The sequence below is a fragment of the Oncorhynchus nerka genome, linkage group LG27 (genome assembly GCF_034236695.1).
Source record: "Oncorhynchus nerka isolate Pitt River linkage group LG27, Oner_Uvic_2.0, whole genome shotgun sequence".
Taxonomy (NCBI): domain Eukaryota; kingdom Metazoa; phylum Chordata; class Actinopteri; order Salmoniformes; family Salmonidae; genus Oncorhynchus; species Oncorhynchus nerka.
In genome coordinates, this window is record NC_088422.1 from 96859610 (window position 1) to 96887207 (window position 27598).

A 27598-nucleotide genomic window follows, 5' to 3' on the forward strand; every position below is an offset into this window, starting at 1 on the left:
ATCTTCAATAAGGGCCACGGGTCTTAGTGACCACAGAGTTAGAACAGCCGTTTCAAAGTCTCATCTTCAATAAGGGCCACGGGTCTTAGTGACCACAGAGTTAGAACAGCCGTTTCAAAGTCTCATTTACATTTTAAGTCATTTAGCAGACGCTCTTATCCAGAGCTTCAATAAGGGCCACGGGGTCTTAAGTGATCAGAGTTAGAACAGCCGTTTCAAAGTCTCATCTTCAATAAGGGCCACGGGTCTTAGTGACCACAGAGTTAGAACACCCATTTCAAAGTCTCATCTTCAATAAGGGCCAGGGGTCTTAGTGACCACAGAGTTAGAACACCCATTTCAAAGTCTCATCTTCAATAAGGGCCACGGGTCTTAGTGACCACAGAGTTAGAACACCCGTTTCAAAGTCTCATCTTCAGTTTTATTGAGGAGCATTCCATTGTTAGTGTAGTATTTCAACGTTATTAAAATGAAATGAATGTTGTAAAAGTGTATGGTATAAATTAGTGCTCTGTCTTTGAACTTACTGCCTTGTTCATTTCAGCAGCATACGTCTCTTTGGCTTTTGCCTTTCCCCTGGTGGCATTCATACATCTTTGTGCAACTTACCTACCCATTTGCCCAAAACTTTGATCCTTTCTCAATGTTATGCATTTTAGTGACATTGCCAATTCGTGTTGCCGAATGTCTTTTAGTAATTTGGTTCAGACTTGAACACAATATATTCCATTTCGAAAACGAGGCGGTTCCCGTGAACCGGAATTCGCGTCATCACACTCCCTTATCTGATTGGTCGGGTAAGCGAGTCTTCTGATCCGGCATCCTCGTAATCACACTTCCTCAAATGATTGGTTGTGACTGTGGTAACTAGTGACGACCATAAAAAACGGGAGGCAACGCCGGTGTCCTGAGAATACAGCCATTGGTCTAGACTAGACTAGAGAGAGAGAGAGAGAGTACGTCCGGGCACGTTATTGTTGCATCAGAAATTGCAGACTGTTGACATGTCAAGCTCGGGAGAGTTAGGTAAGTGCTGAAATCGATGTATGTTTTTCATGTTTCCAAATATCAGCAGCGTCTCTTCAAGGCAAATGCGTGTTCTCAGAATATAAATTATTGCAGGATATTGGATGTTGGCTACGGTAAGGCTAGCTATTTATATAGTCAATGAAATGAATGCCATTCTACACATCTATAGCGTCATTGTGAAAATGGTACACAGCATCATCTGGAGATGTGTGTAACAAAAGTTAAACATTCACCTTCTGCTACCATTTCTATCAAGCCGTCTACGCATCCAATTTGATGCATACGTGATGCAACAGCCAATCTGGTGGACACTTTCGGTGTGATCAAGCGTCACGAATGTATTTAAATCAAAGTGCCGTCCAGCTAGTAGTACTATTGATGGTTATATTACCGTATTACTGGAAAGGGCTGAATCAAGCTTTCGCTTTCACAGTGAATGTCCAGAACATGAGTCATGAGAGTGACGGTAGATCTGGGTATTCTGTGAAAATAGTCGTGACCGGTGTACTGGTGGCTGCGTGATGCTCGGTACACCGGTCACGACTATTTTAGTAGAATAACGTTACTCATAGCTTACTGTCACTGTCTCCAGCTGTTGACATTGGTCGTGTGCTGGGAAGAAAATGTTCTGTATTGTCACATACACCGGATAGGTACAGTGAAAAGTGACATTCATTGTGAAAGCGAAAATTCAATTCAACCTTTTCCAGGAAATCTGTAGAACAACAATCAATTGTACAAGCTAGCTAGATGGCTTGTGGAAATATCTGCTACTACTGCTAGCTAGTGGTCTACAAACAGTCTCTCGACATAGGGATCTCTCCATTGGTAACCCTCCTGTTGTGTTCCGGTCGAATTGGACCGATTAACAAGGTTTTGTTTCTCTGAAAAATGTAGTTAATTTAATCTGATTGTCATAAGGTTCCATAACTTTGTCCACACAGGGCATCTGAACACACCAAATACATTTTGATGATGTTCATTACATTTTGGGTGTTTTATTTAACTTTTGTACACCTGTGGTGTTCCTGGTCAAAAATAACTGGTTATTAGAAATGAATAGGTGAGACTACAATTAGTGTATACAATTTTGTTCAGGCACATGTCCATTCCTCAGATGGACACACTTCCATCTCCCAGACCCCGGCATCCATGTGTATTTGAGCACACACACCCCACACCCCTTCTTGGTTTCCATGGCAGCCCCCACGGGAACCTTTCCCCCAAGGGATCCACACCTGTTGGCATTTTCACAAACAATCGCAACATTGTTTCAATAATATATAGAGCTTTTCTCACAGCTCTGGTATATAAAGCTTTTTTGAGTCCTTGCTCACAATTAATTCTGTGGCAGCACAATGACCAAACGATATGCTGTATGTGGGGCTCTTGATCATATATTTGATCATGACACTGGTGAGGAGGAGAGAGTCCTTGTTAAACTTTGACAAAAGTAGTCTGTGATAAAAAGCACAATATGTTTCATCTGAGTATTTATTATAGTCAAAATAATCCATACATTATTATTATTTTAAACTCAAAAACGAGTTGTATGAGCTCAGGTCAATGAGGCCTACTGGCCATAAATAGCAAGTAGAAAGAAGTTCAACACTTGTAATGTTCACAAGAACTTGATGAAAAGATCTAACACAACATTAGGTGATAATATATGTATTATCAGATTTCCTCCAGCGCTGTTATGATCGTAGTACAGCTGTGTGCTAACATAACCAATGATGTGGTCAAAACACCAACATGAAAGGAACAACAGGAGGGTTAACGGGAGACGTTCAGATTTCCTCCAGCGCTGTTATGATCGTAGTACAGCTGTGTCCTAACATAACCAATGATGTGGTCAAAACACCAACATGAAAGGAACAACAGGAGGGTTAACGGGAGACGTTCAGATTTCCTCCAGCGCTGTTATGATCGTAGTACAGCTGTGTCCTAACATAACCAATGATGTGGTCAAAACACCAACATGAAAGGAACAACAGGAGGGTTAACGGGAGACGCGTTCAGATTTCCTCCAGCGCTGTTATGATCGTAGTAGCTGTGTCCTAACATAACCAATGATGTGGTCAAAACACCAACATGAAAGGAACAACAACAGGAGGGTTAACGGGAGACGTTCAGATTTCCTCCAGCGCTGTTATGATCGTAGTACAGCTGTGTCCTAACATAACCAATGATGTGGTCAAAACACCAACATGGAAGGAACAACAACAGGAGGGTTAACGGGAGACGTTCAGATTTCCTCCAGCGCTGTTATGATCGTAGTACAGCTGTGTCCTAACATAACCAATGATGTGGTCAAAACACCAACATGGAAGGTTAATACAGCATTGTTTACATTGTCATTTGAGTATTTGTAAATTAACCATGAATATACTGTGTACATAAGGCACATCTCATTGCATCCTGTAACTCTGAACAGGTTAGACTCCCATCCCCCAGTTCACCAAACAAAGTGGCAGGGTCAGGTTATTGAAATGAAAGCTTGGGCCTTTAAGTTAATACACCAAATCAGATGAAATAGCCAAAGCTCTTAGCCAGTTGTCAACTTTCAGATTGCACTGATCAGCAAGAGGGTTTATTAGCAAATACAGCAGCACAACGTTCTTGGGCATCAATTCTTTGCCTTGTCTAGAGACGAAACCAATCCGAAATTAGTTTTGGTTTTTCAATGGTGTCTTGTCTGTGGGTGAATGTGTGCTGTCTTGTTTTCCACAGCCTTTGATTATGGCTTCTTGCTGCACACAAGTGAGGAGGCCACAGCCACCGTGGCTCTGAATGAGTACCTGAGCTCCCGCAGCTACCTGGCTGGGTTCAGCCCCTCTCGGGTGGACCAGGAGGTCTTTGAGCTCCTGCACAGGCCCCCGGCCCCGCAGCACGTGCACGCTCTGCGCTGGTACAGGCACATAGCAGCCCTGCAGCGGGAGACCCCCAGCCCAGATAGCAGCAGTGAGTAGAGTCCAGGGCCCATGGACAGGATAGGGATGCTCCCCTTAGACTAGAGTAGTCCACTGCACAAGGGCAGTCATGGCCCCCCCCTAGACTAGACCGATAGTGCATGGTCACTTTGGAATGTCGGTAAGGTTAGCTATTTAAATAGTCAATTAAATTAATGGCAATCTACCTATGATCAGGCATCCCAAATGTATTTAAATCAGGGATGGGCACCTTTGAGGGGGTGGGGGCGGGGGCCACACAAAAACAGATCTCATCATCAGGGGCTGGAGTGGTTTGCGGGTAAAGGTTGCATTTCGCTTTCACAATGAATGTCACCTTTCACTGCACCTATCTGGTGTATGTGACAATACAACATTTTTTTTTTTTTCAGAACATGAGTTATGACAAGTCCTGGAGACGGTGACCGTAGCTAACAGTATTCTGTGAGAGTAGTCCTGACCGTTGTACTGTTGGCTTTGTGATGCTCGGTATACCAGTCACAACTATTTTCACAGAATACTCATAGCTACTGTCTCCAGCACTTGTTTAAAAAAAATATGTTTTATTGTCAAATACACCGGATGGGTACAGTGAAAGGGGACATTCATTGTGAAAGCGAAAGCGCAATTCAACCTTTTCCAGTAATACGGTAGTATAACCATAAATGGTACTTGCTGGTCACATTAGATTCAGGATTCTGGCAATACCCTTGTGTTCTGCTGACAGACCCTCTAAAATGAGATGCTACATTTAAAGCTGGTGGGCCTATCCTTCATTATTTCAGGAGCAGTACATTGGGCAAGAGCTTCATAGAAGCTTAATAGTGTCAGATATAGGCCAAGCCCCTGTTCAATATGGACTCATAGTGTCAGATACAGGCCAAGCCCCTGTTCAATATGGACTCATATGGTCAGATATAGCCCAAGCCCCTGTTCAATATGGACTCAGTGTCAGATATAGGCCAAGCCCCTGTTCAATATGGACTCGTATGGTCAGATATAGCCCAAGCCCCTGTTCAATATGGACTCATAGTGTCAGATATAGGCCAAGCCCCTGTTCAATATGGACTCATAGTGTCAGATATAGGCCAAGCCCCTGTTCAATATGGACTCATAGTGTCAGATATAGGCCAAGCCCCTGTTCAATATGGACTCATAGTGTCAGATATAGGCCAAGCCCCTGTTCAATATGGACTCATAGTGTCAGATATAGGCCAAGCCCCTGTTCAATATGGACTCATAGTGTCAGATATTTCCCAAGCCCCTGTTCAATATGGACTCATAGTGTCAGATACAGGCCAAGCCCCTGTTCAATATGGACTCATAGTGTCAGATATAGGCCAAGCCCCTGTTCAATATGGACTCATAGTGTCATATTTCCCAAGCCCCTGTTCAATATGGACTCATAGTGTCAGATATAGACCAAGCCCCTGTTCAATATGGACTCATAGTGTCAGATATAGCCCAAGCCCCTGTTCAATATGGACTCAGTGTCAGATATAGCCCAAGCCCCTGTTCAATATAGACTCATAGTGTCAGATATAGTCCAAGCCCCTGTTCAATATGGACCAATAATAACATTTGCATGATTAGCATTTTGCAATCATCGAAGTCTAACTGTCTTTTAGTCCTGTATTGATTTGTCAACAGTGTTAACGGCTAGTGGCAGGAAGACCACCATCCCTGAATTGTTTGATTTATTTTATTTATTGTGTTCCTTCCTGTGTGGGTTTTGTGTTTGTTTTTGACACGCACTTTGAGGGTTAGCTAGTGTGTTGCTTTCCACACCTCACCCCACGCAAACTAAGTCTACTGGTAGCAGGCCTGCATGTTTGATGAAGGCCCACAGACTGCATGGTGTTCCTGTCTGGAGACCAGGGGTGGTTGTCATCAGACTGCATGGTGTTCCTGTGCTCTGGAGACCAGGGGTGGTTGTCATCAGACTGCATGGTGTTCCTGTGCTCTGGAGACCAGGGGTGGTTGTCATCAGACTGCATTGTGTTCCTGTGCTCTGGAGACCAGGGGTGGTTGTCATCAGACTGCATGGTGTTCCTGTGCTCTGGAGACCAGGGGTGGTTGTCATCAGACTGCATGGTGTTCCTGTCTGGAGACCAGGGGTGGTTGTCATCAGACTGCATGGTGTTCCTGTCTGGAGACCAGGGGTGGTTGTCATCAGACTGCATTGTGTTCCTGTGCTCTGGAGACCAGGGGTGGTTGTCATCAGACTGCATGGTGTTCCTGTCTGGAGACCAGGGGTGGTTGTCATCAGACTGCATGGTGTTCCTGTGCTCTGGAGACCAGGGGTGGTTGTCATTAGACTGCATGGTGTTCCTGTGCTCTGGAGACCAGGGGTGGTTGTCATCAGACTGCATGGTGTTCCTGTGCTCTGGAGACCAGGGGTGGTTGTCATCAGACTGCATGGTGTTCCTGTCTGGAGACCAGGGGTGGTTGTCATCAGACTGCATGGTGTTCCTGTCTGGAGACCAGGGGTGGTTGTCATCAGACTGCATTGTGTTCCTGTGCTCTGGAGACCAGGGGTGGTTGTCATCAGACTGCATGGTGTTCCTGTCTGGAGACCAGGGGTGGTTGTCATCAGACTGCATGGTGTTCCTGTGCTCTGGAGACCAGGGGTGGTTGTCATCAGACTGCATGGTGTTCCTGTGCTCTGGAGACCAGGGGTGGTTGTCATCAGACTGCATGGTGTTCCTGTGCTCTGGAGACCAGGGGTGGTTGTCATCAGACTGCATGGTGTTCCTGTCTGGAGACCAGGGGTGGTTGCCATCAGAATGCATGGTGTTCCTGTGCTCTGGAGACCAGGGGTGGTTGTTATCAGACTGTATGGTGTTCCTGTGCTCTGGAGACCAGGGGTGGTTGTCATCAGACTGCATGGTGTTCCTGTCTGGAGACCAGGGGTGGTTGTCATCAGACTGCATGGTGTTCCTGTGCTCTGGAGACCAGGGGTGGTTGTCATCAGACTGCATGGTGTTCCTGTGCTTTGGAGACCAGGGGTGGTTGTCATCAGACTGCATGGTGTTCCTGTGCTCTGGAGACCAGGGGTGGTTGTTATCAGACTGCATGGTGTTCCTGTCTGGAGACCAGGGGTGGTTGTCATCAGACTGCATGGTGTTCCTGTCTGGAGACCAGGGGTGGTTGTCATCAGACTGCATGGTGTTCCTGTGCTCTGGAGACCAGGGGTGGTTGTCATCAGACTGCATGGTGTTCCTGTCTGGAGACCAGGGGTGGTTGTTATCAGACTGCATGGTGTTCCTGTCTGGAGACCAGGGGTGGTTGTCATCAGACTGCATGGTGTTCCTGTCTGGAGACCAGGGGTGGTTGTCATCAGACTGCATGGTGTTCCTGTCTGGAGACCAGGGGTGGTTGTCATCAGACTGCATGGTGTTCCTGTGCTTTGGAGACCAGGGGTGGTTGTCATCAGACTGCATGGTGTTCCTGTGCTCTGAAGACCAGGGGTGGTTGCCATCAGACTGCATGGTGTTCCTGTGCTCTGGAGACCAGGGGTGGTTGTCATCAGACTGCATGGTGTTCCTGTGCTCTGGAGACCAGGGGTGGTTGTCATCAGACTGCATGGTGTTCCTGTGCTCTGGAGACCAGGGGTGGTTGTCATCAGACTGCCTTGTGTTCCTGTGCTCTGGAGACCAGGGGTGGTTGCCATCAGAATAGAGTGGTGGCTTGCATACACTCAGACAGTTGCCCGCTCAAATCACAAAAAAGAATCCAGAGATTTGAGGGAATTCAATTCCATATGCCCTCTTCAGAGAAAAGTTTGCCTAATGTTCTTATTAAATATGCCCTCTGTTTTTTTAGTAAAGGGAAAGAGGGTCCAGCACCCCTGGTCTGCCCCAGCCGGGTCCAACCTGCCAAAGCTGCGACTCTACAACAGCCTCACACGCACCAAGGTGACTTGTTGACCTTCTTTTGTTTTGCTCGTTTTCGAGCCATTTTGGATGGCTGAATCCTTATGATCAAATAGGAAAGAAGGACACTGTATGTCAATGTACAACATAAAGGTTTACGTTTAGATCCCATCTCTGTAGCTCAGTTGGTAGAGCATGGCATTTGTGACGCCAGGGTAGTGGGTTCGATTCCAAAGACCATACATAGAATGTATGCATGACTGTCGCTTTGAATAAAAGTGTCTGCTAAATGTACTGTTATTAATACCAGACTGTTATTATTAGATAAAAGTGTCTGCTAAATGTACTGTTATTAATACCAGACTGTTATTATTGATAAAAGTAAAAATGTGTTATTAATATCAGACTGGTAGACTGTTATTAATACCAGACTGTTATTATTGGATAAAAGTGTCTGCTAAATAAAAGTGTCTCTGCTAAATGTATTAATATCTGTTATTAAAAAGTAAATGTACAGACTGGTATTATTGGATAAAAGTGTCTGCTAAATGTACTGTTATTAATACCAGACTGGTATTATTGGATAAAAGTGTCTGCTAAATGTACTGTTATTAATATCAGACTGGTATTATTGGATAAAAGTGTCTACTAAATGTACTGTTATTAATATCAGACTGGTATTATTGGATAAAAGTGTCTGCTAAATGTACTGTTATTAATACCAGACTGTTATTATTGCAGGAGCTGTTTGTTCCCCAGAATGGAAACAAGGTGTCGTGGTACTGCTGCGGACCCACTGTCTATGATGCCTCTCACATGGGACATGCCAGGTAAAGTTCACTTCAGGAAGTAACAAGACGACCAGTTTGTGACAGCCACACCTCACAGCAAAGAGCTGTTTACTCCAATAGGTTTAGTCCAATAGGTGTAGTCTATAGTACAATAGGTTTAGTCAAATAGGTGTAGTCTATAGTACAATAGGTGTAGTCCAATAGGTATAGTCTATAGTCCAATAGGTATAGTCTATAGTCCAATAGGTATAGTCTATAGTCCAATAGGTATAGTCTATAGTCCAATAGGTATAGTTTATAGTCCAATAGGTTTAGTCTATAGTCCAATAGGTTTAGTCCAATAGGTTTAGTATATAGTCCAATAGGTATAGTCCAATAGGTTTAGTCCAATAGGTATAGTCTATAGTCCAATAGGTATAGTCCAATAGGTTTAGTCTATAGTCCAATAGGTATAGTCTATAGTCCAATAGGTTTAGTCTATAGTCCAATAGGTTTAGTCTATAGTCCAATAGGTTTAGTCTATAGTCCAATAGGTGTAGTCTATAGTCCAATAGGTATAGTCTATAGGCCAATAGGTTTAGTCTATAGGCCAATAGGTGTAGTCTATAGTCCAATAGGTTTAGTATATAGTCCAATAGGTTTAGTCTATAGTCCAATAGGTATAGTCTATTGTCCAATAGGTTTAGTCTATAGTCCAATAGGTATAGTCCAATAGGTATAGTCTATCGTCCAATAGGTATAGTCCAATAGGTATAGTCTATAGTCCAATAGGTATAGTCTATAGTCCAATAGGTTTAGTCTATAGCCCAATATAAAATATTCCTGACCGTTGCCCTTGGCTTCGTGATGCTCGGTACAACACGGTAATTAATATTTTCACAGAATACTCCTAGCTACTGTCTCCATCGCTTGTCATGACTCATGTCCTGAAGATTATAATAATGATAGATGTATTGTCACATACACCGGATGGGTACAGTGAAAGGGGACAGTTATTTTGAAAGCGAAAGCGCAAGTCAACCTTTTCCAGGAATACGGTAGTATAACCATAAATGGTACTAGCTGGTCACATTAGATTCAGGCTTCTGGCTATAGTGCAATAGGTATAGTCTATAGTCCAATGGGTATAGTCGGGTATAGTCTATAGTCCAATGGGTATAGTCTATAGTCCAATAGGTTTAGTCTATAGTCCAATGGGTATAGTCGGGTATAGTCTATAGTCCAATGGGTATAGTCTATAGTCCAATGGGTATAGTCTATAGTCCAATAGGTTTAGTCTATAGTCCAACAGGTTTAGTCTATAGTGCAATAGGTATAGTCTATAGTCCAATAGGTTTAGTCTATAGTCCAATGGGTATAGTCTATAGTCCAATAGGTTTAGTCTATAGTCCAATAGGTTTAGTCTATAGTCCAATGGGTATAGTCTATAGTCCAATGGGTATAGTCCAATAGGTTTGGTCTATAGTCCAACAGGTTTAGTCTATAGTCCAACAGGTTTAGTCTATAGTCCAACAGGTTTAGTCTATAGTCCAATAGGTTTAGTCTATAGTCCAACAGGTTTAGTCTATAGTCCAACAGGTTTAGTCTATAGTCCAATAGGTTTAGTCTATAGTCCAACAGGTTTAGTCTATAGTCCAATAGGTATAGTCTATAGTCCAATGGGTATAGTCCAATAGGTTTAGTCTATAGTCCAATAGGTATAGTCTATAGTCCAATGGGTATAGTCCAATAGGTTTAGTCTATAGTCCAATAGGTTTAGTCTATAGTCCAATGGGTATAGTCCAATGGGTATAGTCTATAGTCCAATAGGTATAGTCTATAGTCCAATGGGTATAGTCTATAGTCCAATGGGTTTAGTCTATAGTCCAATGGGTATAGTCTATAGTCCAATAGGTATAGTCCAATAGGTTTAGTCTATAGTCCAACAGGTTTAGTCTATAGTCCAATAGGTATAGTCCAATAGGTTTAGTCTATAGTCCAATGGGTATAGTCCAATAGGTGTAGTCTATAGTCCAATAGGTTTAGTCTATAGTCCAATAGGTATAGTCCAATAGGTATAGTCCAATACGTTTAGTCTATAGTCCAATGGGTATAGTCCAATAGGTGTAGTCTATAGTCCAATAGGTTTAGTCTATAGTCCAATAGGTATAGTCCAATAGGTTTAGTCTATAGTCCAATAGGTATAGTCCAATAGGTTTAGTCTATAGTCCAATAGGTTTAGTCTATTGTCCAATAGGTATAGTATGTTGTCCAATAGGTTTAGTCTATAGTCCAATAGGTATAGTCTATAGTCCAATAGGTTTAGTCTATAGTCCAATAGGTTTAGTCTATAGTCCAATGGGTATAGTCCAATAGGTTTAGTCTATAGTCCAATGGGTATTGTCCAATAGGTTTAGTCTATAGTCCAATGGGTATTGTCCAATAGGTTTAGTCTATAGTCCAATATGTATAGTCCAATAGGTTTAGTCTATAGTCCAATAGGTTTAGTCTATAGTCCAATAGGTTAGTCTATAGTCCAATAGGTTTAGTCTATAGTCCAATAGGTTTAGTCTATAGTCCAATAGGTTTATTAGTCCAGTAGGCACAAATAGAAGAAGAAACCAGAAATATGTCATGAAAATGCAGGTGAGGTGGCAAACCTGATAAGGGCTCACAACTCACCTAACTGGCATTAAAATGATTTTAAAGGTGCAGTATGTACCTGACCGACCCGACCAAATTCACATAGAACAGATCTACAGCTTCTTAGACTATTTTTCTATGTGTGGTATTTCTATGCTTCCCGTTCTTAAGTTTTGTTTTTGCATCGTTTACTTTGGGTTTTGTACAGCTGCTTCAAACAGCTGAAAATACAACCGTTTGTGGTTATGGGAAATGTATTTTAGTGGTTTAGATGGTACGATGAGTCTCTACACTACACTTGTTTGTTTTGTCACAGAAAATGAAATTAGGCAAACTATTTGAATTTTAGCAACCAGTAAATGGGGGGGGGGGGGGTGATTTCTGCATCGTGCATCTTTAATGATTACATTTTGATAATGACATTTTTATGGAACAAAGGGTCATACTTTCCTGACTCATAACTGGTTCTGGAAAATAATAGTCTAGAACGAACACTATTTCCTGCTGTGGAACCTTTAGATCAGTTTCAGTGTTTGAATGTTAAGATGTGCGTCCAAATCAAATGATTTGATCCCTTTTTGTTTTTCAGATCTTACATATCTTTTGATATCCTCCGAAGGATTCTGATGAACTATTTCAAATATGACGTGTTCTACTGCATGAACATTACGGACATAGACGACAAGGTAACCAGCAGTGGTACAAAACGACATGTCTCGCCCTTCTGTTGTGAAAACTGAACCGTTGGCTGAATGGTTAGCGATCATTTGTCTGTGTGTCAGATCATCAGGCGGGCCAGACAGAACTACCTTCTGGACCAGTACAGAGAGAAGAAGCCAGCGGCTGCCCAGGTACTGCAGGATGTCCTTAGTGCCAGAGGGGTAAGACATCAAACTCTTTATAGTGTCTAGAAAGTTCATGACATATGAATCTGTCATTATTTACAGGTGTGGCTACGTGATTGGTCATCTGTGGACCAGTGGCATGTTCTGGGCATACTCTCAAGTTCTAAAGTTCACCTCTGTAATGGGGGGGTGAGAATGAACCGTCCCATATATATAGAGAGAGTGGTGAACTTGGGCGCTGGATGCCACATTACCACCTCTAACATCCCATTCACTCCATATCATTTGCAGCCCTTCCAGGCCAAGCTGGCCGAGACCACAGACCCAGACAAGAAACAGATGCTGGAGAGGCTGGACTCTGCCGTCGCTGCTGCTCTGGGACCCCTGCAGGGGGCGGTGGAGAGCAAGGCTGGGGAGGCTGACATACAACGCCTGGCTCAGGTAAGATCTCCTCCCTGCTCTACAACATGGATCTCTACGGTTCCTGACAAGTCTAATACACTTCCAGAGGTTTGGACTGAGTTACCTAGTCAACTCACATTTGATTGTCTCGACACAGTCGAGGGGAGGACAGGCTCATAATAATGGCCTGGAACGGAGCACATGGAATGGCATCAAACACCTGGAAACCATGGAAACACCTGGAAACCATGGAAACATGGAAACACCTGGAAACCATGGAAACCATGTGTTGGGTGTGTTTGATACCATTCCACTCCAGTCATTACCACGAGCCTGTCCTCCCTGATTAAGGTGACACCAACCTCCCGTGTGACTCACTTTACGAAAAAGAACACCAGAGACAACCGAAGTCAAATGTGTTCTTTTGGTTCTTTTTGAAGGTGTTACTGGAGAAGGCCAAAGACCTGCTGTCTGATTGGTTGGATGCTCAATTTGGCAGTCAGGTGACCGAGAACTCCATCTTCTCTCTTCTTCCAAAGTTCTGGGAAGGGGAGTACCACAACGACATGGATGCCTTGAATGTAGGTGGAAGCACACACAACCCATATTTTATCATTCATATAACATTTATATTTATAAAAAATTGTTAATTGTATTTTACTATGAACTTTTCTGATGTCAATGCACATTATCAGATGAGTCATCATGAATGTAGGTGGAAGCACATAACTATTATGTCACATGACCTGAATTTGAACCTTTTTATTTTTATTTAAGGTGTTTTTATCAAACTGTCCTCTTTTCTTTTTATGTCAGGTGGTTCAGCACCATCCTCAGATAATGTCTTCTCATTTCTGGATAAGAGTTAAAACACAGGATCAAATCTTTTCTTTTTATGTCAGGTGGTTCAGCACCATCCTCAGATAATGTCTTCTCATTTCTGGATAAGAGTTAAAACACAGGATCAAATCTTTTCTTTTTATGTCAGGTGGTTCAAACACAGGATCAAATCTTTTCTTTTTATGTCAGGTGGTTCAGCACCATCCTCAGATAATGTCTTCTCATTTCTGGATAAGAGTTAAAACACAGGATCAAATCTTTTCTTTTTATGTCAGGTGGTTCAGCACCATCCTCAGATAATGTCTTCTCATTTCTGGATAAGAGTTAAAACACAGGATCAAATCTTTTCTTTTTATGTCAGGTGGTTCAGCACCATCCTCAGATAATGTCTTCTCATTTCTGGATAAGAGTTAAAACACAGGATCAAATCTTTTCTTTTTATGTCAGGTGGTTCAGCACCATCCTCAGATAATGTCTTCTCATTTCTGGATAAGAGTTAAAACACAGGATCAAATCTTTTCTTTTTATGTCAGGTGGTTCAGGATAATGTCTTCTCATTTCTGGATAAGATCAAATCAAATTTTTCTTTTTATGTCAGGTGGTTCAGCACCATCCTCATTTCTGATAATGTCTTTTCTTTTTATGTCATTTCTGGGATAAGAGTTAAAACACAGGATCAAATCTTTTGGATAAGAGTTAAAACACAGGATTTTTATGTCAGGTGGTTCAGCACCATCCTCAGATAATGTCTTCTCATTTCTGGATAAGAGTTAAAACACAGGATCAAATCTTTTCTTTTTATGTCATGGTTCAGCACCATCCTCAGATAATGTCTTCTCATTTCTGGATGGTTCAGCAAATCCATCAGGTGGTTCTCAGATAATGTCTTCTTTTTATGTCATTTCTGGATAAGAGTTAAAACACAGGATCAAATCTTTTCTTTTTATGTCAGGTGGTTCAGCACCATCCTCAGATAATGTCTTCTCATTTCTGGATAAGAGTTAAAACACAGGATCAAATCTTTTTATGTCAGGTGGTTCAGCACCATCCTCAGATTATTTCTGCAAAAACACAGGGCCCCATATCTTCATTTCTGGAAAGAGTTAAAACACAGGATCAAATATGTCAGTATTTTAGCAGTAATATAACATGAATATTTGGATAATTAAAACACAGGATAAATCTTTTCTTTTTATTTTTCACTCCTCATTAAATTTCTGGATGACTTAAAACACAGGATCAAATCTTTTCTTTTTATGTGGTGGTTCCAATCCTGATAATGTCTTCTCATTTCTGATTAAAACACAGGATGACTGATTCCTTCCATTTCTGGATAAGAGTTAAAACACAGGATCAAATCTTTTCTGTCAGGTTTAACCCCCTTCTCATTTCTGGTCCTTCCCCCAGACGTAATGTCTTCATTTCTGGATAAGAGTTAAAACACAGGATCAAATCTTTTCTTTTTTATGTCAGCAGCAGTATCTGCCCAGAGATCGTGGACTTTGTGAAGAAGATCCTAAAATGGCACAAGGGAGAGATCCTCAGATAATGTCTTCTGTTATCATTAAGGCCACCCTCCTCTAATTAGTTGTAAAACAACTCTCAGTTCATCCTTCTGGGTTCTTTTGATTTTCCCGTCGGCAGGTACGAGTCCAACGGTTCAGTTTATTTTGACACAGCCAAGTTTGCCACCAGCCAGAAGCACGCGTACGGCAAGCTGGTACCTGAGGCGGTCGGCGACATGAAAGCTCTGCAGGAGGGAGAGGGTAATAATATCAATCATTTATAAAGAGCTTTTAAAAAAACACAAAGTGCTACAATGTATGTGAGTTATTGGTCGTCCTCTGTGTCCTGCAGGAGATCTGAGTGTCTCAGCAGACCAGCTCAGTGAGAAGAGGTCGCAGAATGACTTTGCCCTGTGGAAGGCCTCTAAGCCAGGGGAGCCGTCCTGGGACTCACCCTGGGGAAAGGGTCGGCCTGGCTGGCATATCGAATGTTCCGCTATGGCTGGTTCCATCTTGGGAGAGTCCATGGACATCCACGGGGGAGGGTTTGACCTCCGATTCCCCCATCACGATAATGAGTTGGCTCAGTCCGAGGTAAGGGTTTCGTCTCGAGTGATCTGTTTCTATGACATGGACAGTGATCTGTTTCTATGACATGGACAGTGGTCGGTTTCTATGACATGGACAGTGTTCTGTTTCTATGACATGGACAGGGATCTGTTTCTATGACATGGACAGTGGTCTGTTTCTATGACATGGACAGTGGTCTGTTTCTATGACATGGACAGTGGTCTGTTTCTATGACATGGACAGTGTTCTGTTTCTATGACATGGACAGGGATCTGTTTCTATGACATGGACAGTGGTCTGTTTCTATGACATGGACAGTGATCTGTTTCTATGACATGGACAGTGTTCTGTTTCTATGACATGGACAGTGGTCTGTTTCTATGACATGGACAGTGGTCTGTTTCTATGACATGGACAGTGGTCTGTTTCTATGACATGGACAGTGTTCTGTTTCTATGACATGGACAGTGATCTGTTTCTATGACATGGACAGTGGTCTGTTTCTATGACATGGACAGGGATCTGTTTCTATGACATGGACAGTGATCTGTTTCTATGACATGGACAGGGATCTGTTTCTATGACATGGACAGTGGTCTGTTTCTATGACATGGACAGGGATCTGTTTCTATGACATGGACAGGGATCTGTTTCTATGACATGGACAGTGATCTGTTTCTATGACATGGACAGGGATCTGTTTCTATGACATGGACAGTGGTCTGTTTCTATGACATGGACAGGGATCTGTTTCTATGACATGGACAGTGGTTTCTATGACATGGACAGGGATCTGTTTCTATGACATGGACAGGTGGACATCTGTTTCTATGACATGGACAGTGGTCTGTTTCTATGACATGGACAGTGGTCTGTTTCTATGACATGGACAGTGGTCTGTTTCTATGACATGGACAGTGGTCTGTTTCTATGACATGGACAGTGGTCTGTTTCTATGACATGGACAGTGGTCTGTTTCTATGACATGGACAGTGATCTGTTTCTATGACATGGACAGGGATCTGTTTCTATGACATGGACAGGGATCTGTTTCTATGACATGGACAGTGGTCTGTTTCTATGACATGGACAGTGGTCTGTTTCTATGACATGGACAGTGGTCTGTTTCTATGACATGGACAGTGTTCTGTTTCTATGACATGGACAGTGGTCTGTTTCTATGACATGGACAGTGTTCTGTTTCTATGACATGGACAGTGTTCTGTTTCTATGACATGGACAGTGTTCTGTTTCTATGACATGGACAGTGTTCTGTTTGTGCACTCTAAGTGTGCACTTGTTCACTCCCCCTCTAGGATTTGAAAGCATTGGCCTATAGTAGCAGCAAAGTCCACAAGGGCGAGTGAAGGAGTGTACACTTCAGGGGAGAAGGGTAGGGAATTGGAATGTAACCGTAGTATTCCAGTTGAATAACAAGCAGGATACCTGTCCACGCAGGCTTACTTTGAGAACGACCACTGGGTTCGCTACTTCCTGCACACTGGTCACCTGACCATCGCAGGTTGCAAGATGTCCAAATCTCTCAAGAACTTCATCACCATCAAGGATGCCCTGGCGAAGAACACAGGTGAAGAAACTTCTCAGTAGCCATTAAAACAATAGCATTATGTTCATGTGGGTGTCAGGAGTGTGTGTGTGTGTGCAAGCTAACAGCTGTTCTCTGTGTGTTCCCCTCAGCTCGGCAGCTCCGTCTAGCCTTCCTGATGCATTCCTGGAAGGACACCCTGGATTACTCCTCCAACACCATGGAGTCGGCTGTCCACTACGAGAAATTCCTGAATGTAAGTGATCATATAGCCTAGAGGTACTTCTCTATAGTCTTAAACGGGTAGGTCAACATTTTGGCATCTAAGTCCTTTTATGTATCTGTGTGTAGTTTCTGGAGCCCAGGGCCTGCGTTATGGACAGGACTTAGGGGGCTTGGCCCACACTACCGTACCTCCTTACTACCGTACCTCCTTACTACCGTACCTCCTCACTACCGTACCTCCTCACTACCGTACCTCCTTACTACCGTACCTCCTTACTACCGTACCTCCTCACTACCGTACCTCCTCACTACCGTACCTCCTCACTACCGTACCTCCTCACTACCGTACCTCCTTACTACCGTACCTCCTTACTACCGTACCTCCTCACTACCGTACCTCCTCACTACCGTACCTCCTCACTACCGTACCTCCTTACTACCGTACCTCCTTACTACCGTACCTCCTTGCCCGTCTAAATAATATATTTCAATATTAATTATTTATTTGAGTGATGGGCGCTAACAAGCATCTGAGCGAAACAGCGCCCCTCTGTCTCAGTATGTGTGGCCCATGTTATCATTTTTTGGGGCCAGACTGCATCAGATACCTGGGCTACATATAAGCTGCTTTGCCCACTGGGATGTTTTCTCCGGTGAGATAGTTTCAGACAATTGAAGGGGTGTTGCCCGGTGCACTGTTCGAATGCTGTAATTTTTATTTGATTTATTTTAACTAGGCAACTCAGTTAAGAACAAATTCTTATTTTCAATGACAACCTAGGAACAGTGGGTTAACGGTTACTAGTCCAACGCTCTAACCACTAGGCTACCCTGCCGCCCCTCCACTCTAACCACTAGGCTACCCTGCCGCCCCTCCACTCTAACCACTAGGCTACCCTGCCGCCCTCCACTCTAACCACTAGGCTACCCTGCCGCCCCTCCACTCTAACCACTAGGCTACCCTGCCGCCCCTCCACTCTAACCACTAGGCTACCCTGCCGCCCCTCCACTCTAACCACTAGGCTACCCTGCCGCCCCTCCACTCTAACCACTAGGCTACCCTGCCGCCCCTCCACTCTAACCACTAGGCTACCCTGCCGCCCCTCCACTCTAACCACTAGGCTACCCTGCCGCCCCTCCACTCTAACCACTAGGCTACCCTGCCGCCCCTCCACTCTAACCACTAGGCTACCCTGCCGCCCCTCCACTCTAACCACTAGGCTACCCTGCCGCCCCTCCACTCTAACCACTAGGCTACCCTGCCGCCCCTCCACTCTAACCACTAGGCTACCCTGCCGCCCCTCCACTCTAACCACTAGGCTACCCTGCCGCCCCTCCACTCTAACCACTAGGCTACCCTGCCGCCCCTCCACTCTAACCACTAGGCTACCCTGCCACCCCTCCACTCTAACCACTAGGCTACCCTGCCGCCCCTCCACTCTAACCACTAGGCTGCCCTGCCACCCCTCCACTCTAACCACTAGGCTACCCTGCCGCCCCTCCACTCTAACCACTAGGCTACCCTGCCGCCCTCCACTCTAACCACTAGGCTGCCCTGCCACCCCTCCACTCTAACCACTAGGCTACCCTGCCGCCCCTCCACTCTAACCACTAGGCTACCCTGCCGCCCCTCCACTCTAACCACTAGGCTGCCCTGCCACCCCTCCACTCTAACCACTAGGCTACCCTGCCGCCCTGAATAATTATTTGGGACAAATGTACAAAGGTAACATACTTTTTTTTTGAAGTGATTTGTTTAACAATCGGATGAAAACATCATGACTGGTTGTATTCAAGCCACATTTACTACTATACTATAAAACCCATAAAAGAAAATGATGACATGCAATACTCTTTCTGGCCAGATAGCATCAGATACATGGGTTAAACATACTGAGACAGAGGGGCGCTGTCTCGCTGCTTGTTGGAGCGCGTCTCTGTCAATTGTGGAAGTCAAATGCCTGTCCAACTGATTCATTCTGGCGCCGGCTCTGATAGGGCCCTCGCCAACTCCTCCAAATGCCTGTCCAACTGATTCATGGGGCCATCGCCAACTCCTCCATTGTCCCTGTCTGCAGACTGGAAGTGTACAGGAGCAGTTAGCGGCTGCTCTGATAGGGCCATCGCCAACTCCTCCAAATGCCTGTCCAACTGATTCATTCTGGCGCCGGCTCTGATAGGGCCATCGCCAACTCCTCCATTGTCCCTGTCTGCAGACTGGAAGTGTACAGGAGCAGCTAGCGTGTTAGTGTGTTAGCGTGTTAGTGTAGGAGTATTTATTTTCATGAAATTGTTTTAGTTTTTCTTCTACTCTCCGGCTCGAAGGACTCAAAGTGCACCTGTTTGAGTCCGCTGACCACAAGGGGACTTTTTCAGTTGGTCCTCTTCCTCTCCTCAACAGGAGGTTTTCAGTTAGTCCTCTTCCTCTCCTCAACAGGAGGTTTTCAGTTAGTCCTCTTCCTCTCCTCAACAGGAGAGTTAGTTCTTCCCTCTTCCTCAACAGGAGGTTTTCAGTTAGTCCTCTTCCTCAACAGGAGGTTTTCAGTTAGTCCTCTTCCTCAACAGGAGTTTTTCAGTTAGTCCTCTTCCTCTCCTCAACAGGAGGTTTTCATTTAGTCCTCTTCCTCTCCTCAACAGGAGGTTTTCAGTTAGTCCTCTTCCTCAACAGGAGGTTTTCAGTTAGTCCTCTTCCTCTCCTCAACAGGAGGTTTTCAGTTAGTCCTCTTCCTCTCCTCAACAGGAGGTTTTCAGTTAGTCCTCTTCCTCTCCTCAACAGGAGGTTTTCAGTTAGTCCTCTTCCTCTCCTCAACAGGAGGTTTTCAGTTAGTCCTCTTCCTCTCCTCAACAGGAGTTTTTCAGTTAGTCCTCTTCCTCAACAGGAGGTTTTCAGTTAGTCCTCTTCCTCTCCTCAACAGGAGGTTTTCATTTAGTCCTCTTCCTCTCCTCAACAGGAGGTTTTCAGTTAGTCCTCTTCCTCTCCTCAACAGGAGGTTTTCAGTTAGTCCTCTCCTCAACAGGAGGTTTTCAGTTAGTCCTCTTCCTCTCCTCAACAGGAGGTTTTCAGTTAGTCCTCTTCCTCTCCTCAACAGGAGTTTTTCCTCAACGTCAAAGACATTCTGCGAGCTCCCTGTGACGTCACCGGACAGTTTGAGAAGTGGGAGGCAGCAGAGATGGAGCTCAACGAGAGGTGAGAGGTCACAAGCCTAGTGTTAATAATCGATACGACTTTGTTTCGAAACATCTGAAGGCTTCAAGCTTCATAACAGGATTTTGGTAAAGAGTTCTGATATGACCTTAGTAGTCATTAGTCATTCCATGTAATGTCATGTTTTATGACAAACCTGTGTTGCAGGTGTGAGGGAGTACTCACACAATGTACCACTTAATCATCTGTTCTGAATGACTGCCCCCTGGTGGCAGCTCCATGTGTAGACTAGAGAGGAAACCCCCACTAGCATTGGGCTTGTCTGTCTAGTTTCCATGAGAGTAAACCCCGCCCACTCCTCCATTGTCCCAGTCTGTAGTTTCCATGAGTAAACCCCGCCCACTCCTCCATTGTCCCTGTCTGTCTAGCTTCTATGAGAGTAAACCCCGCCCACTCCTCCATTGTCCCTGTCTGTCTAGCTTCTATGAGAGTAAACCCCGCCCACTCCTCCACTGTCCCTGTCTGTAGTTTCTATGAGAGTAAACCCCGCCCACTCCTCCACTGTCCCTGTCTGTAGTTTCTATGAGAGTAAACCCCGCCCACTCTTCCATTGTCCCTGTCTGTAGTTTCTATGAGAGTAAACCCCGCCCACTCCTCCATTGTCTGTCTGTAGTTTCTATGAGAGTAAACCCCGCCCACTCCTCCATTGTCCCTGTCTGTAGTTTCTATGAGAGTAAACCCCGCCCACTCCTCCATTGTCCCTGTCTGTAGTTTCTATGAGAGTAAACCCCGCCCACTCCTCCATTGTCCCTGTCTGTAGTTTCTATGAGAGTAAATCCCGCCCACTCCTCCATTGTCCCTGTCTGTAGTTTCTATGAGAGTAAACCCCGCCCACTCCTCCATTGTCCCTGTCTGTAGTTTCTATGAGAGTAAACCCCGCCCACTCCTCCATTGTCCCTGTCTGTAGTTTCTATGAGAGTAAACCCCGCCCACTCCTCCATTGTCCCTGTCTGTAGTTTCTATGAGAGTAAACCCCGCCCACTCCTCCATTGTCCCTGTCTGTAGTTTCTATGAGAGTAAACCCCGCCCACTCCTCCATTGTCCCTGTCTGTAGTTTCTATGAGAGGAAGGCAGCAGTCCACGCGGCGCTGTGTGACAACGTGGACACGCGCAGCACCATGGAGGAGATGAGGGCGCTGGTAACCCAGAGCAACACCTACATAGCCAGTAGGAAGAGCTCCAAACTGCAGCCCAACCGCATGCTGATGAAGAGCATCGCTCTCTACCTGACTGACATGCTCAAGGTGAGGGAGAGCTTGTGCAGCACACCAGGGGGTGTATTCATTCATTGCACACTGTTGCAAAATGTTGTTGCCACCAAAATGAGTTTCTATTGGACAAATTCAGTTCCTCCCTGTTTGGTTCCATTTGGTTCCTAGTGAATACACCCCAGTATTACACTCACAAGACCAGAAGTCGGTTGTGCCAGATAAACCCATTTTGAAGGGCATGACTAAACAACGGTGCCATCACATAAATCTCGTGAACACATTCAGTATTACAAATGAGAAGCGGCGATGTGGAAAGTGAAAACTGGGTCACGTGATATTTACACCACTATAGCTAAGATAGAAACCTATTCAGTCCCTTTCACTTATCAGGAGACCACATCCCTTTGTTCTGATGAAGTTCTCTAACCCTGTCTGTGCTGTAGACCTTCGGGGCCATTGAAGGGACCGAGCCTATTGGATTCCCAGTGGGAGGAGATGGTCACCATGTGGATGTAAGTATTGCCCTGGAGATACCAGGCTGCTATTGGATTCCCAGTAGGAGGAGATGGTCACCATGTGGATGTAAGTATTGCCCTGGAGATACCAGGCTGCTATTGGATTCCCAGTGGGAGGAGATGGTCACCATGTGGATGTAAGTGCCCTGGAGATACCAGGCTGCTATTGGATTCCCAGTAGGAGGAGATGGTCACCATGTGGATGTAAGTATTGCCCTGGAGATACCAGGCTGCTATTGGATTCCCAGTAGGAGGAGATGGTCACCATGTGGATGTAAGTATTGCCCTGGAGATACCAGGCTGCTATTGGATTCCCAGTAGGAGGAGATGGTCACCATGTGGATGTAAGTATTGCCCTGGAGATACCAGGCTGCTATTGGATTCCCAGTAGGAGGAGATGGTCACCATGTGGATGTAAGTATTGCCCTGGAGATACCAGGCTGCTATTGGATTCCCAGTAGGAGGAGATGGTCACCATGTGGATGTAAGTATTGCCCTGGAGATACCAGGCTGCTTCTCTGCAGTCGAGGTGCTTTCAACATGATCTACTGTTGGGATTGGCCACCACCATCTCTCCTCAGTTGGTAGTGGTCCTCTGTTGGTAGTGGTCCTCTGTTGCTCTGTTGGTAGTGGTCCTCTGTAGCTCAGTTGGTAGTGTATGGTGTTTGCGATGCCAGGATAGAGGGTTTGATTCCCGGGATCACCCATATGCATGTATGTATGACTAAGTCACTTTGGATTTTAAAATGAATCATATTGTTATCATTATATCCGTGTTCTCGTAGACGTTGTGATTCTGTGGACGTTTCTAGTCAAGCTAACTGAGGCTGCTTGCAGATGGAGACCACAGTGATGCCCTATCTGAAGGTGCTGTCAGACTTCAGAGAATCTGTTCGCAAAATTGCCAGAGAACAGAATGGTAAATACTTCCTCCCTCCCAAGTTATTCAACAAAAATACTAATAATTGAACACAGTTGCCTGCTGCTAGAAATGTGAGGCTTGTAGACGTGGTGACTGTCTGTGTTCTGACTGTCTGTGTTCTCTCTGTGTTCTCTCTGTCTGTGTTCTCAGTGACAGAGGTTCTACAGCTGTGTGACGTGGTCCGTAATGACACCTTACCTGAGCTGGGGGTGCGTCTAGAAGACCATGAAGGTAAATGCACTGACTACAATATGTACACACACACACTCTATAGATCAGCGAAAACTAGTAGCAACCACAGTGATGACTGGCTGTGTTGTCTTGTCATTGTCAGGCCTTCCCACTGTGGTGAAGCTGGTGGACAAAGAGACCCTGCTGAGGGAGAGGAATGAGAAAAAGAAGATGGAGGACGAGAAGAAGAACAAGAAAGAGGAGGCTGCCAAGAAGAAGCAGGAGCAGGAGGTTAGTAGGACCATAGAGATGGATAGAGGAAGACTCATCTCTGCTGGAAGTCCCTCAATGGGAGAGTCCTTTATCTATGGCAGGACCACTGTCTTCTGAGTCCTCCACTAACTGATCTGAGAGCAGTAATAATGTTACCAGCCTCCTGTCCTAGATGCAGGTATATTGATGTGACTCCTCTGCTAACTGATCTGAGAGCAGTAATACTGATGTTACCAGACTCATGTGTAGATGCAGGTATATTGATGTCTCCTCTGCTAACTGATCTGAGAACAGTAATACTGATGTTACCAGCCTCATGTCTAGATGTAGGTATATTGATGTGACTCCTCTGCTAACTGATCTGAGAACAGTAATACTGATGTTACCAGCCTCATGTCTAGATGTAGGTATATTGATGTGACTCCTCTGCTAACTGATCTGAGAGCAGTAATACTGATGTTACCAGCCTCATGTCTAGATGCAGGTATATTGATGTGAATCCTCTGCTAACTGATCTGAGAACAGTAATACTGATGTTACCAACCTCATATCTAGATGCAGGTATATTGATGTGTCTCCTCTGCTAACTGATCTGAGAACAGTAATACTGATGTTACCAGCCTCATGTCTAGATGCAGGTATATTGATGTGTCTCTGTTCATGGTTGTTTCATCACAGTTGGCCAAACTTGCGAAGATGAAAATCTCTCCTTGCGATATGTTCCGCTCTGAAACCGACAAGTATTCCAGCTTTGATGAGACGGTAAATATCCAACAACTGTAAACCTCCTTGATATCTGGAGTGGCTACAAGGCTTTATTGAACATTGAGTGTTTTAACAGACGCGTACTGCTCCTCCAACAGGGTTTCCCCACGCATGACGTGGAGGGGAAGGATCTCAGTAAGGGCCAGACCAAGAAGCTGCGGAAACTCCACGAGGCCCAGGAGAAACTGCACCAAGAGTATCTCCAGACCAATCAAAATGGCTGCTGAGAGTCCTGGGCCACGTTCAGTTGTCAAACGTTCTCGAATGTTGCAGATGGTTACGCCACTATTGTAGTCGACATGATTCCTTAATCTACACGTCAGAGAGAAGCATGTTTGTTCTACATTGCATATTTCTATCTGAACGTTCCCGAAACGTTGCGTCCTGCTGAACACGCCCCCTGGAGGACGCTGCTCCGCCCCCTCCCGCGCTCCGCCCATAGCGATAGTTCTGTCCTCATTTGTCGTTATTCAGTTCCTCAATCATTTTTTTATTTTTTGCTAAATCAACAATTCCCTGCATATTATGTGAGGGCTTGCAAATTTGACCAATCACCGCACTATCTCCGAATAAAGCAGTCAAATCGTCACAATATTATCGCATAAAATGTACCCATCACCGCAGTACAAAAAGAGAGCTTGCAATTTCAACCAATCACCTCACATTTACCGCGTAATATAGTTCATTCAAGCCACACGACAAAACTTTCCCCTCATCAGTGTATTTTCCAGACCAATTAGACTAAATCATCGTATATCACCTTGCAGAACTTTCCCCTCATCAGTGTATTTTCCAGACCAATTAGACTAAATCATCGTATATCACCTTGCAGAACTTTCCCCTCATCAGTGTATTTTCCAGACCAATTAGACTAAATCATTGTATATCACCTTGCAGAACTTTCCCCTCATCAGTGTATTTTCCAGACCAATTAGACTAAATCATCGTAAATCACCTTGCAGAATTGCAGCGGCAAAATAAAGCTTCTTTTTTTTTCTCTCAGAAAATTCCACAAAACAACAATCACTGTGAATTCCTGGAGGGTCTGACTATTGGTGATGCTGAGGCCAGAGAGACCCTGGGTGTGTTTCAATAGTCTAAATAATGATCTCCTCGTCTCCTCTTATCCTGAGTGGACAGGTCAGGACGGCGGAGGGTTATTTTCTCTCTCCTCTCCACCTCTTTTACATTAGAGCAGGTGAAAGGTGAGGAGATGAAACTGCATTCGACTATTGAGGTGCATCCACCCTCCCAGTGTTTTTAAGACCTTGAGACACAACCTGGGCTCCTTTGCACTGCACTCCATGGGGTCACTTTTAAAGGGTTGGTTCAATCAAAATCAGTAATGGATACATTTTTTGTTTTGTTTTTGTGATTGACTGCAACTACAGTTCGGATACAGTTTCTTTCACTTTTACAGCTACCACCAGCTATGATCGGTATTGATAACCTCAGTTTCACTTGTTTTAGCTTTAACTAAATTGCGTGCCAAAATGAACTCTGCGTAAAACCACGCCTGGGGGTAGTCGATAGCGACGCTAAAGTGTGTCTGTGGTTGCTTTAGCAAAGTAATAATAACCTACTATTTGTAGTTGTAGACACTCCCTGGCCCGACGACAACCTTGCAAGCTGAAGAAAATGATGACATTCAGGTGAACTATCCCTGTAGACAACAGTTTGTCTGTTGAAAGGGAAAATGAGTCCTCTGAAACCCTTTGTGGGCCCAGGCTTCCATGTGCTGTAGATCGACTCGTCACACAGTGATCGTTTTAGCTCTCCACTGCAAACTGCTATTCAGGGCTGTTATTGGTTGGCAGCGTGTCCTACAGCCGTCCAATGAGGTTTCATTTCCCTCTCTCCACCATGACTGCATATCATTCCTTTTTTAAAATTCTGATATTATGACTGAAAGGACAGTGAAGTTGATACACAGTGGAGTTGATACACAGTGAGGTTGATACACAGTGAAGTTGAATTAATATGCAGAAATTATCATAGAAACATCTGTTCCAGAGGCTTCCTTGGGGGTTTTGGTCTTTCACATGACAAAATAACATGCTTTGGTGCAGGTGTTAGTTAGGCATGTTGCAACGATAGCAGAGGGATGAGAAATCTTCTATAGGAATATGGAATTTGTGAGACGTTGAAATAAACATTTAAAATAAAGATTTTTAACCAAACATTATTTTGTTTCTTCAGTTTTTGAAATGGTTGAGCAAATACTAAATTGAGATTCTGCATAGCTAACACAACTACAGCAGTGACCATCTACTAGTTACTAATAGATTGGGTTTATTCCCCCCCCCCCACACACCACCTTCTGTTTGACAGAAACACAAAAATCACATCTGCAGAATCAACAAAGGATTGTATATGTAAGTGGCTTATTATGTAAGAGCTTATTTCTCAAATGTTGTGCACAGATGTGTTTACGTCCCTGTTAGTGAGCATTTCTCCTTTGCCAAGATAATCCATCCACCTGACAGGTGTGGCATATCAGCAAGCTGATTAAACACCATGATCATTACAAAGGACAATAAAAGGCCAGAGTCAAATGTGCCGTTTTTTTTTTTTTTTTTCATAAGAAAAATACTACAGATATCTCAAGTTTTGAGGAAGTGTGCAATTGGCATGTGACTGCAGGAATGTCCACCAGAGCTGTTGCCAGAGAATTGAATGTTTATTTCTCTACCATGAGCCGCCTCAATATTGTTTTAGAGAATTTGATAGTACATCCAACCGCCCTCACAACCACAGACCACGTGTATGGCGGCGTGTGTGCGGGCGGTTTGCTGACGTGAACAGAGTGCACCGTGGTGGTATGGTATGGGCCAGGCATAAGCTATGGACAATGAACACAATTGCATTTTATCAATGGCAATTTGAATGCACAAAGATCCCTGTAGCGAGATCCTGAGGCATATTGCCGTGCCATTCATTCACCGCCATCACCTCATGATTCATGCACAGCCCCATGTTGCAAGGATCTGTACACAATTCCTGGAAGCTGAAATTGTCCCAGTTCTTTCATGGCCTACATACTCACCAGACATGTCACCCATTGAGCATGTTTGGGATTATCTGGATCGACGTGTACGACAGCGTGTTCCAATATCCAGCAACTTCACACAGCCATTGAAGAGGAGTGGGACAAAATTCCACAGTCCACAATCAACATGAGGCAAATAGTGGTCACATCAGATACTGACTGGTTTTCTGATCCACGTCCCTACCTTTTTTTTAAGGCGTCTTTGAACAACATATTCATATCTGTATTCCCAGTCATGTGAAACCCATTGATTAGGACCTAATGAATATATTTCAATCAACTGGTT

At 44.4% G+C, this 27598-nt stretch overlaps 1 protein-coding gene across 1 annotated transcript; it reads left to right on the forward strand.

Annotated features, from left to right (window-relative positions):
- Positions 1 to 925: 925 nt before the first annotated feature.
- Positions 926 to 26443, forward strand: cars1 (cysteinyl-tRNA synthetase 1). Its single transcript, XM_065011192.1, has 21 exons — positions 926 to 1026; positions 3763 to 3993; positions 7806 to 7897; positions 8597 to 8685; positions 11858 to 11954; positions 12051 to 12149; positions 12405 to 12554; positions 12956 to 13096; positions 14750 to 14764; positions 14962 to 15121; positions 15213 to 15454; positions 16889 to 17018; positions 17129 to 17232; positions 20291 to 20388; positions 21461 to 21650; positions 22061 to 22129; positions 22970 to 23051; positions 23205 to 23285; positions 23389 to 23516; positions 24177 to 24260; positions 24362 to 26443. The coding sequence occupies exons 1-21, from the start codon at positions 1005 to 1007 to the stop codon at positions 24488 to 24490; spliced, it is 2433 nt and encodes an 810-aa protein (XP_064867264.1). The 5' UTR covers positions 926 to 1004; the 3' UTR covers positions 24491 to 26443.
- Positions 26444 to 27598: the final 1155 nt, after the last annotated feature.

Coding starts and splice junctions, on each gene's coding strand:
- cars1 (XM_065011192.1), top strand. CDS start 1,005: ATGTCAAGCTCGGGAGAGTTAG. Junction 12,555..12,955: donor ACATACAACGCCTGGCTCAG/GTAAGATCTCCT, acceptor TTCTTTTTGAAG/GTGTTACTGGAGAAGGCCAA. Junction 17,233..20,290: donor ACTACGAGAAATTCCTGAAT/GTAAGTGATCAT, acceptor TCTCCTCAACAG/GAGTTTTTCCTCAACGTCAA.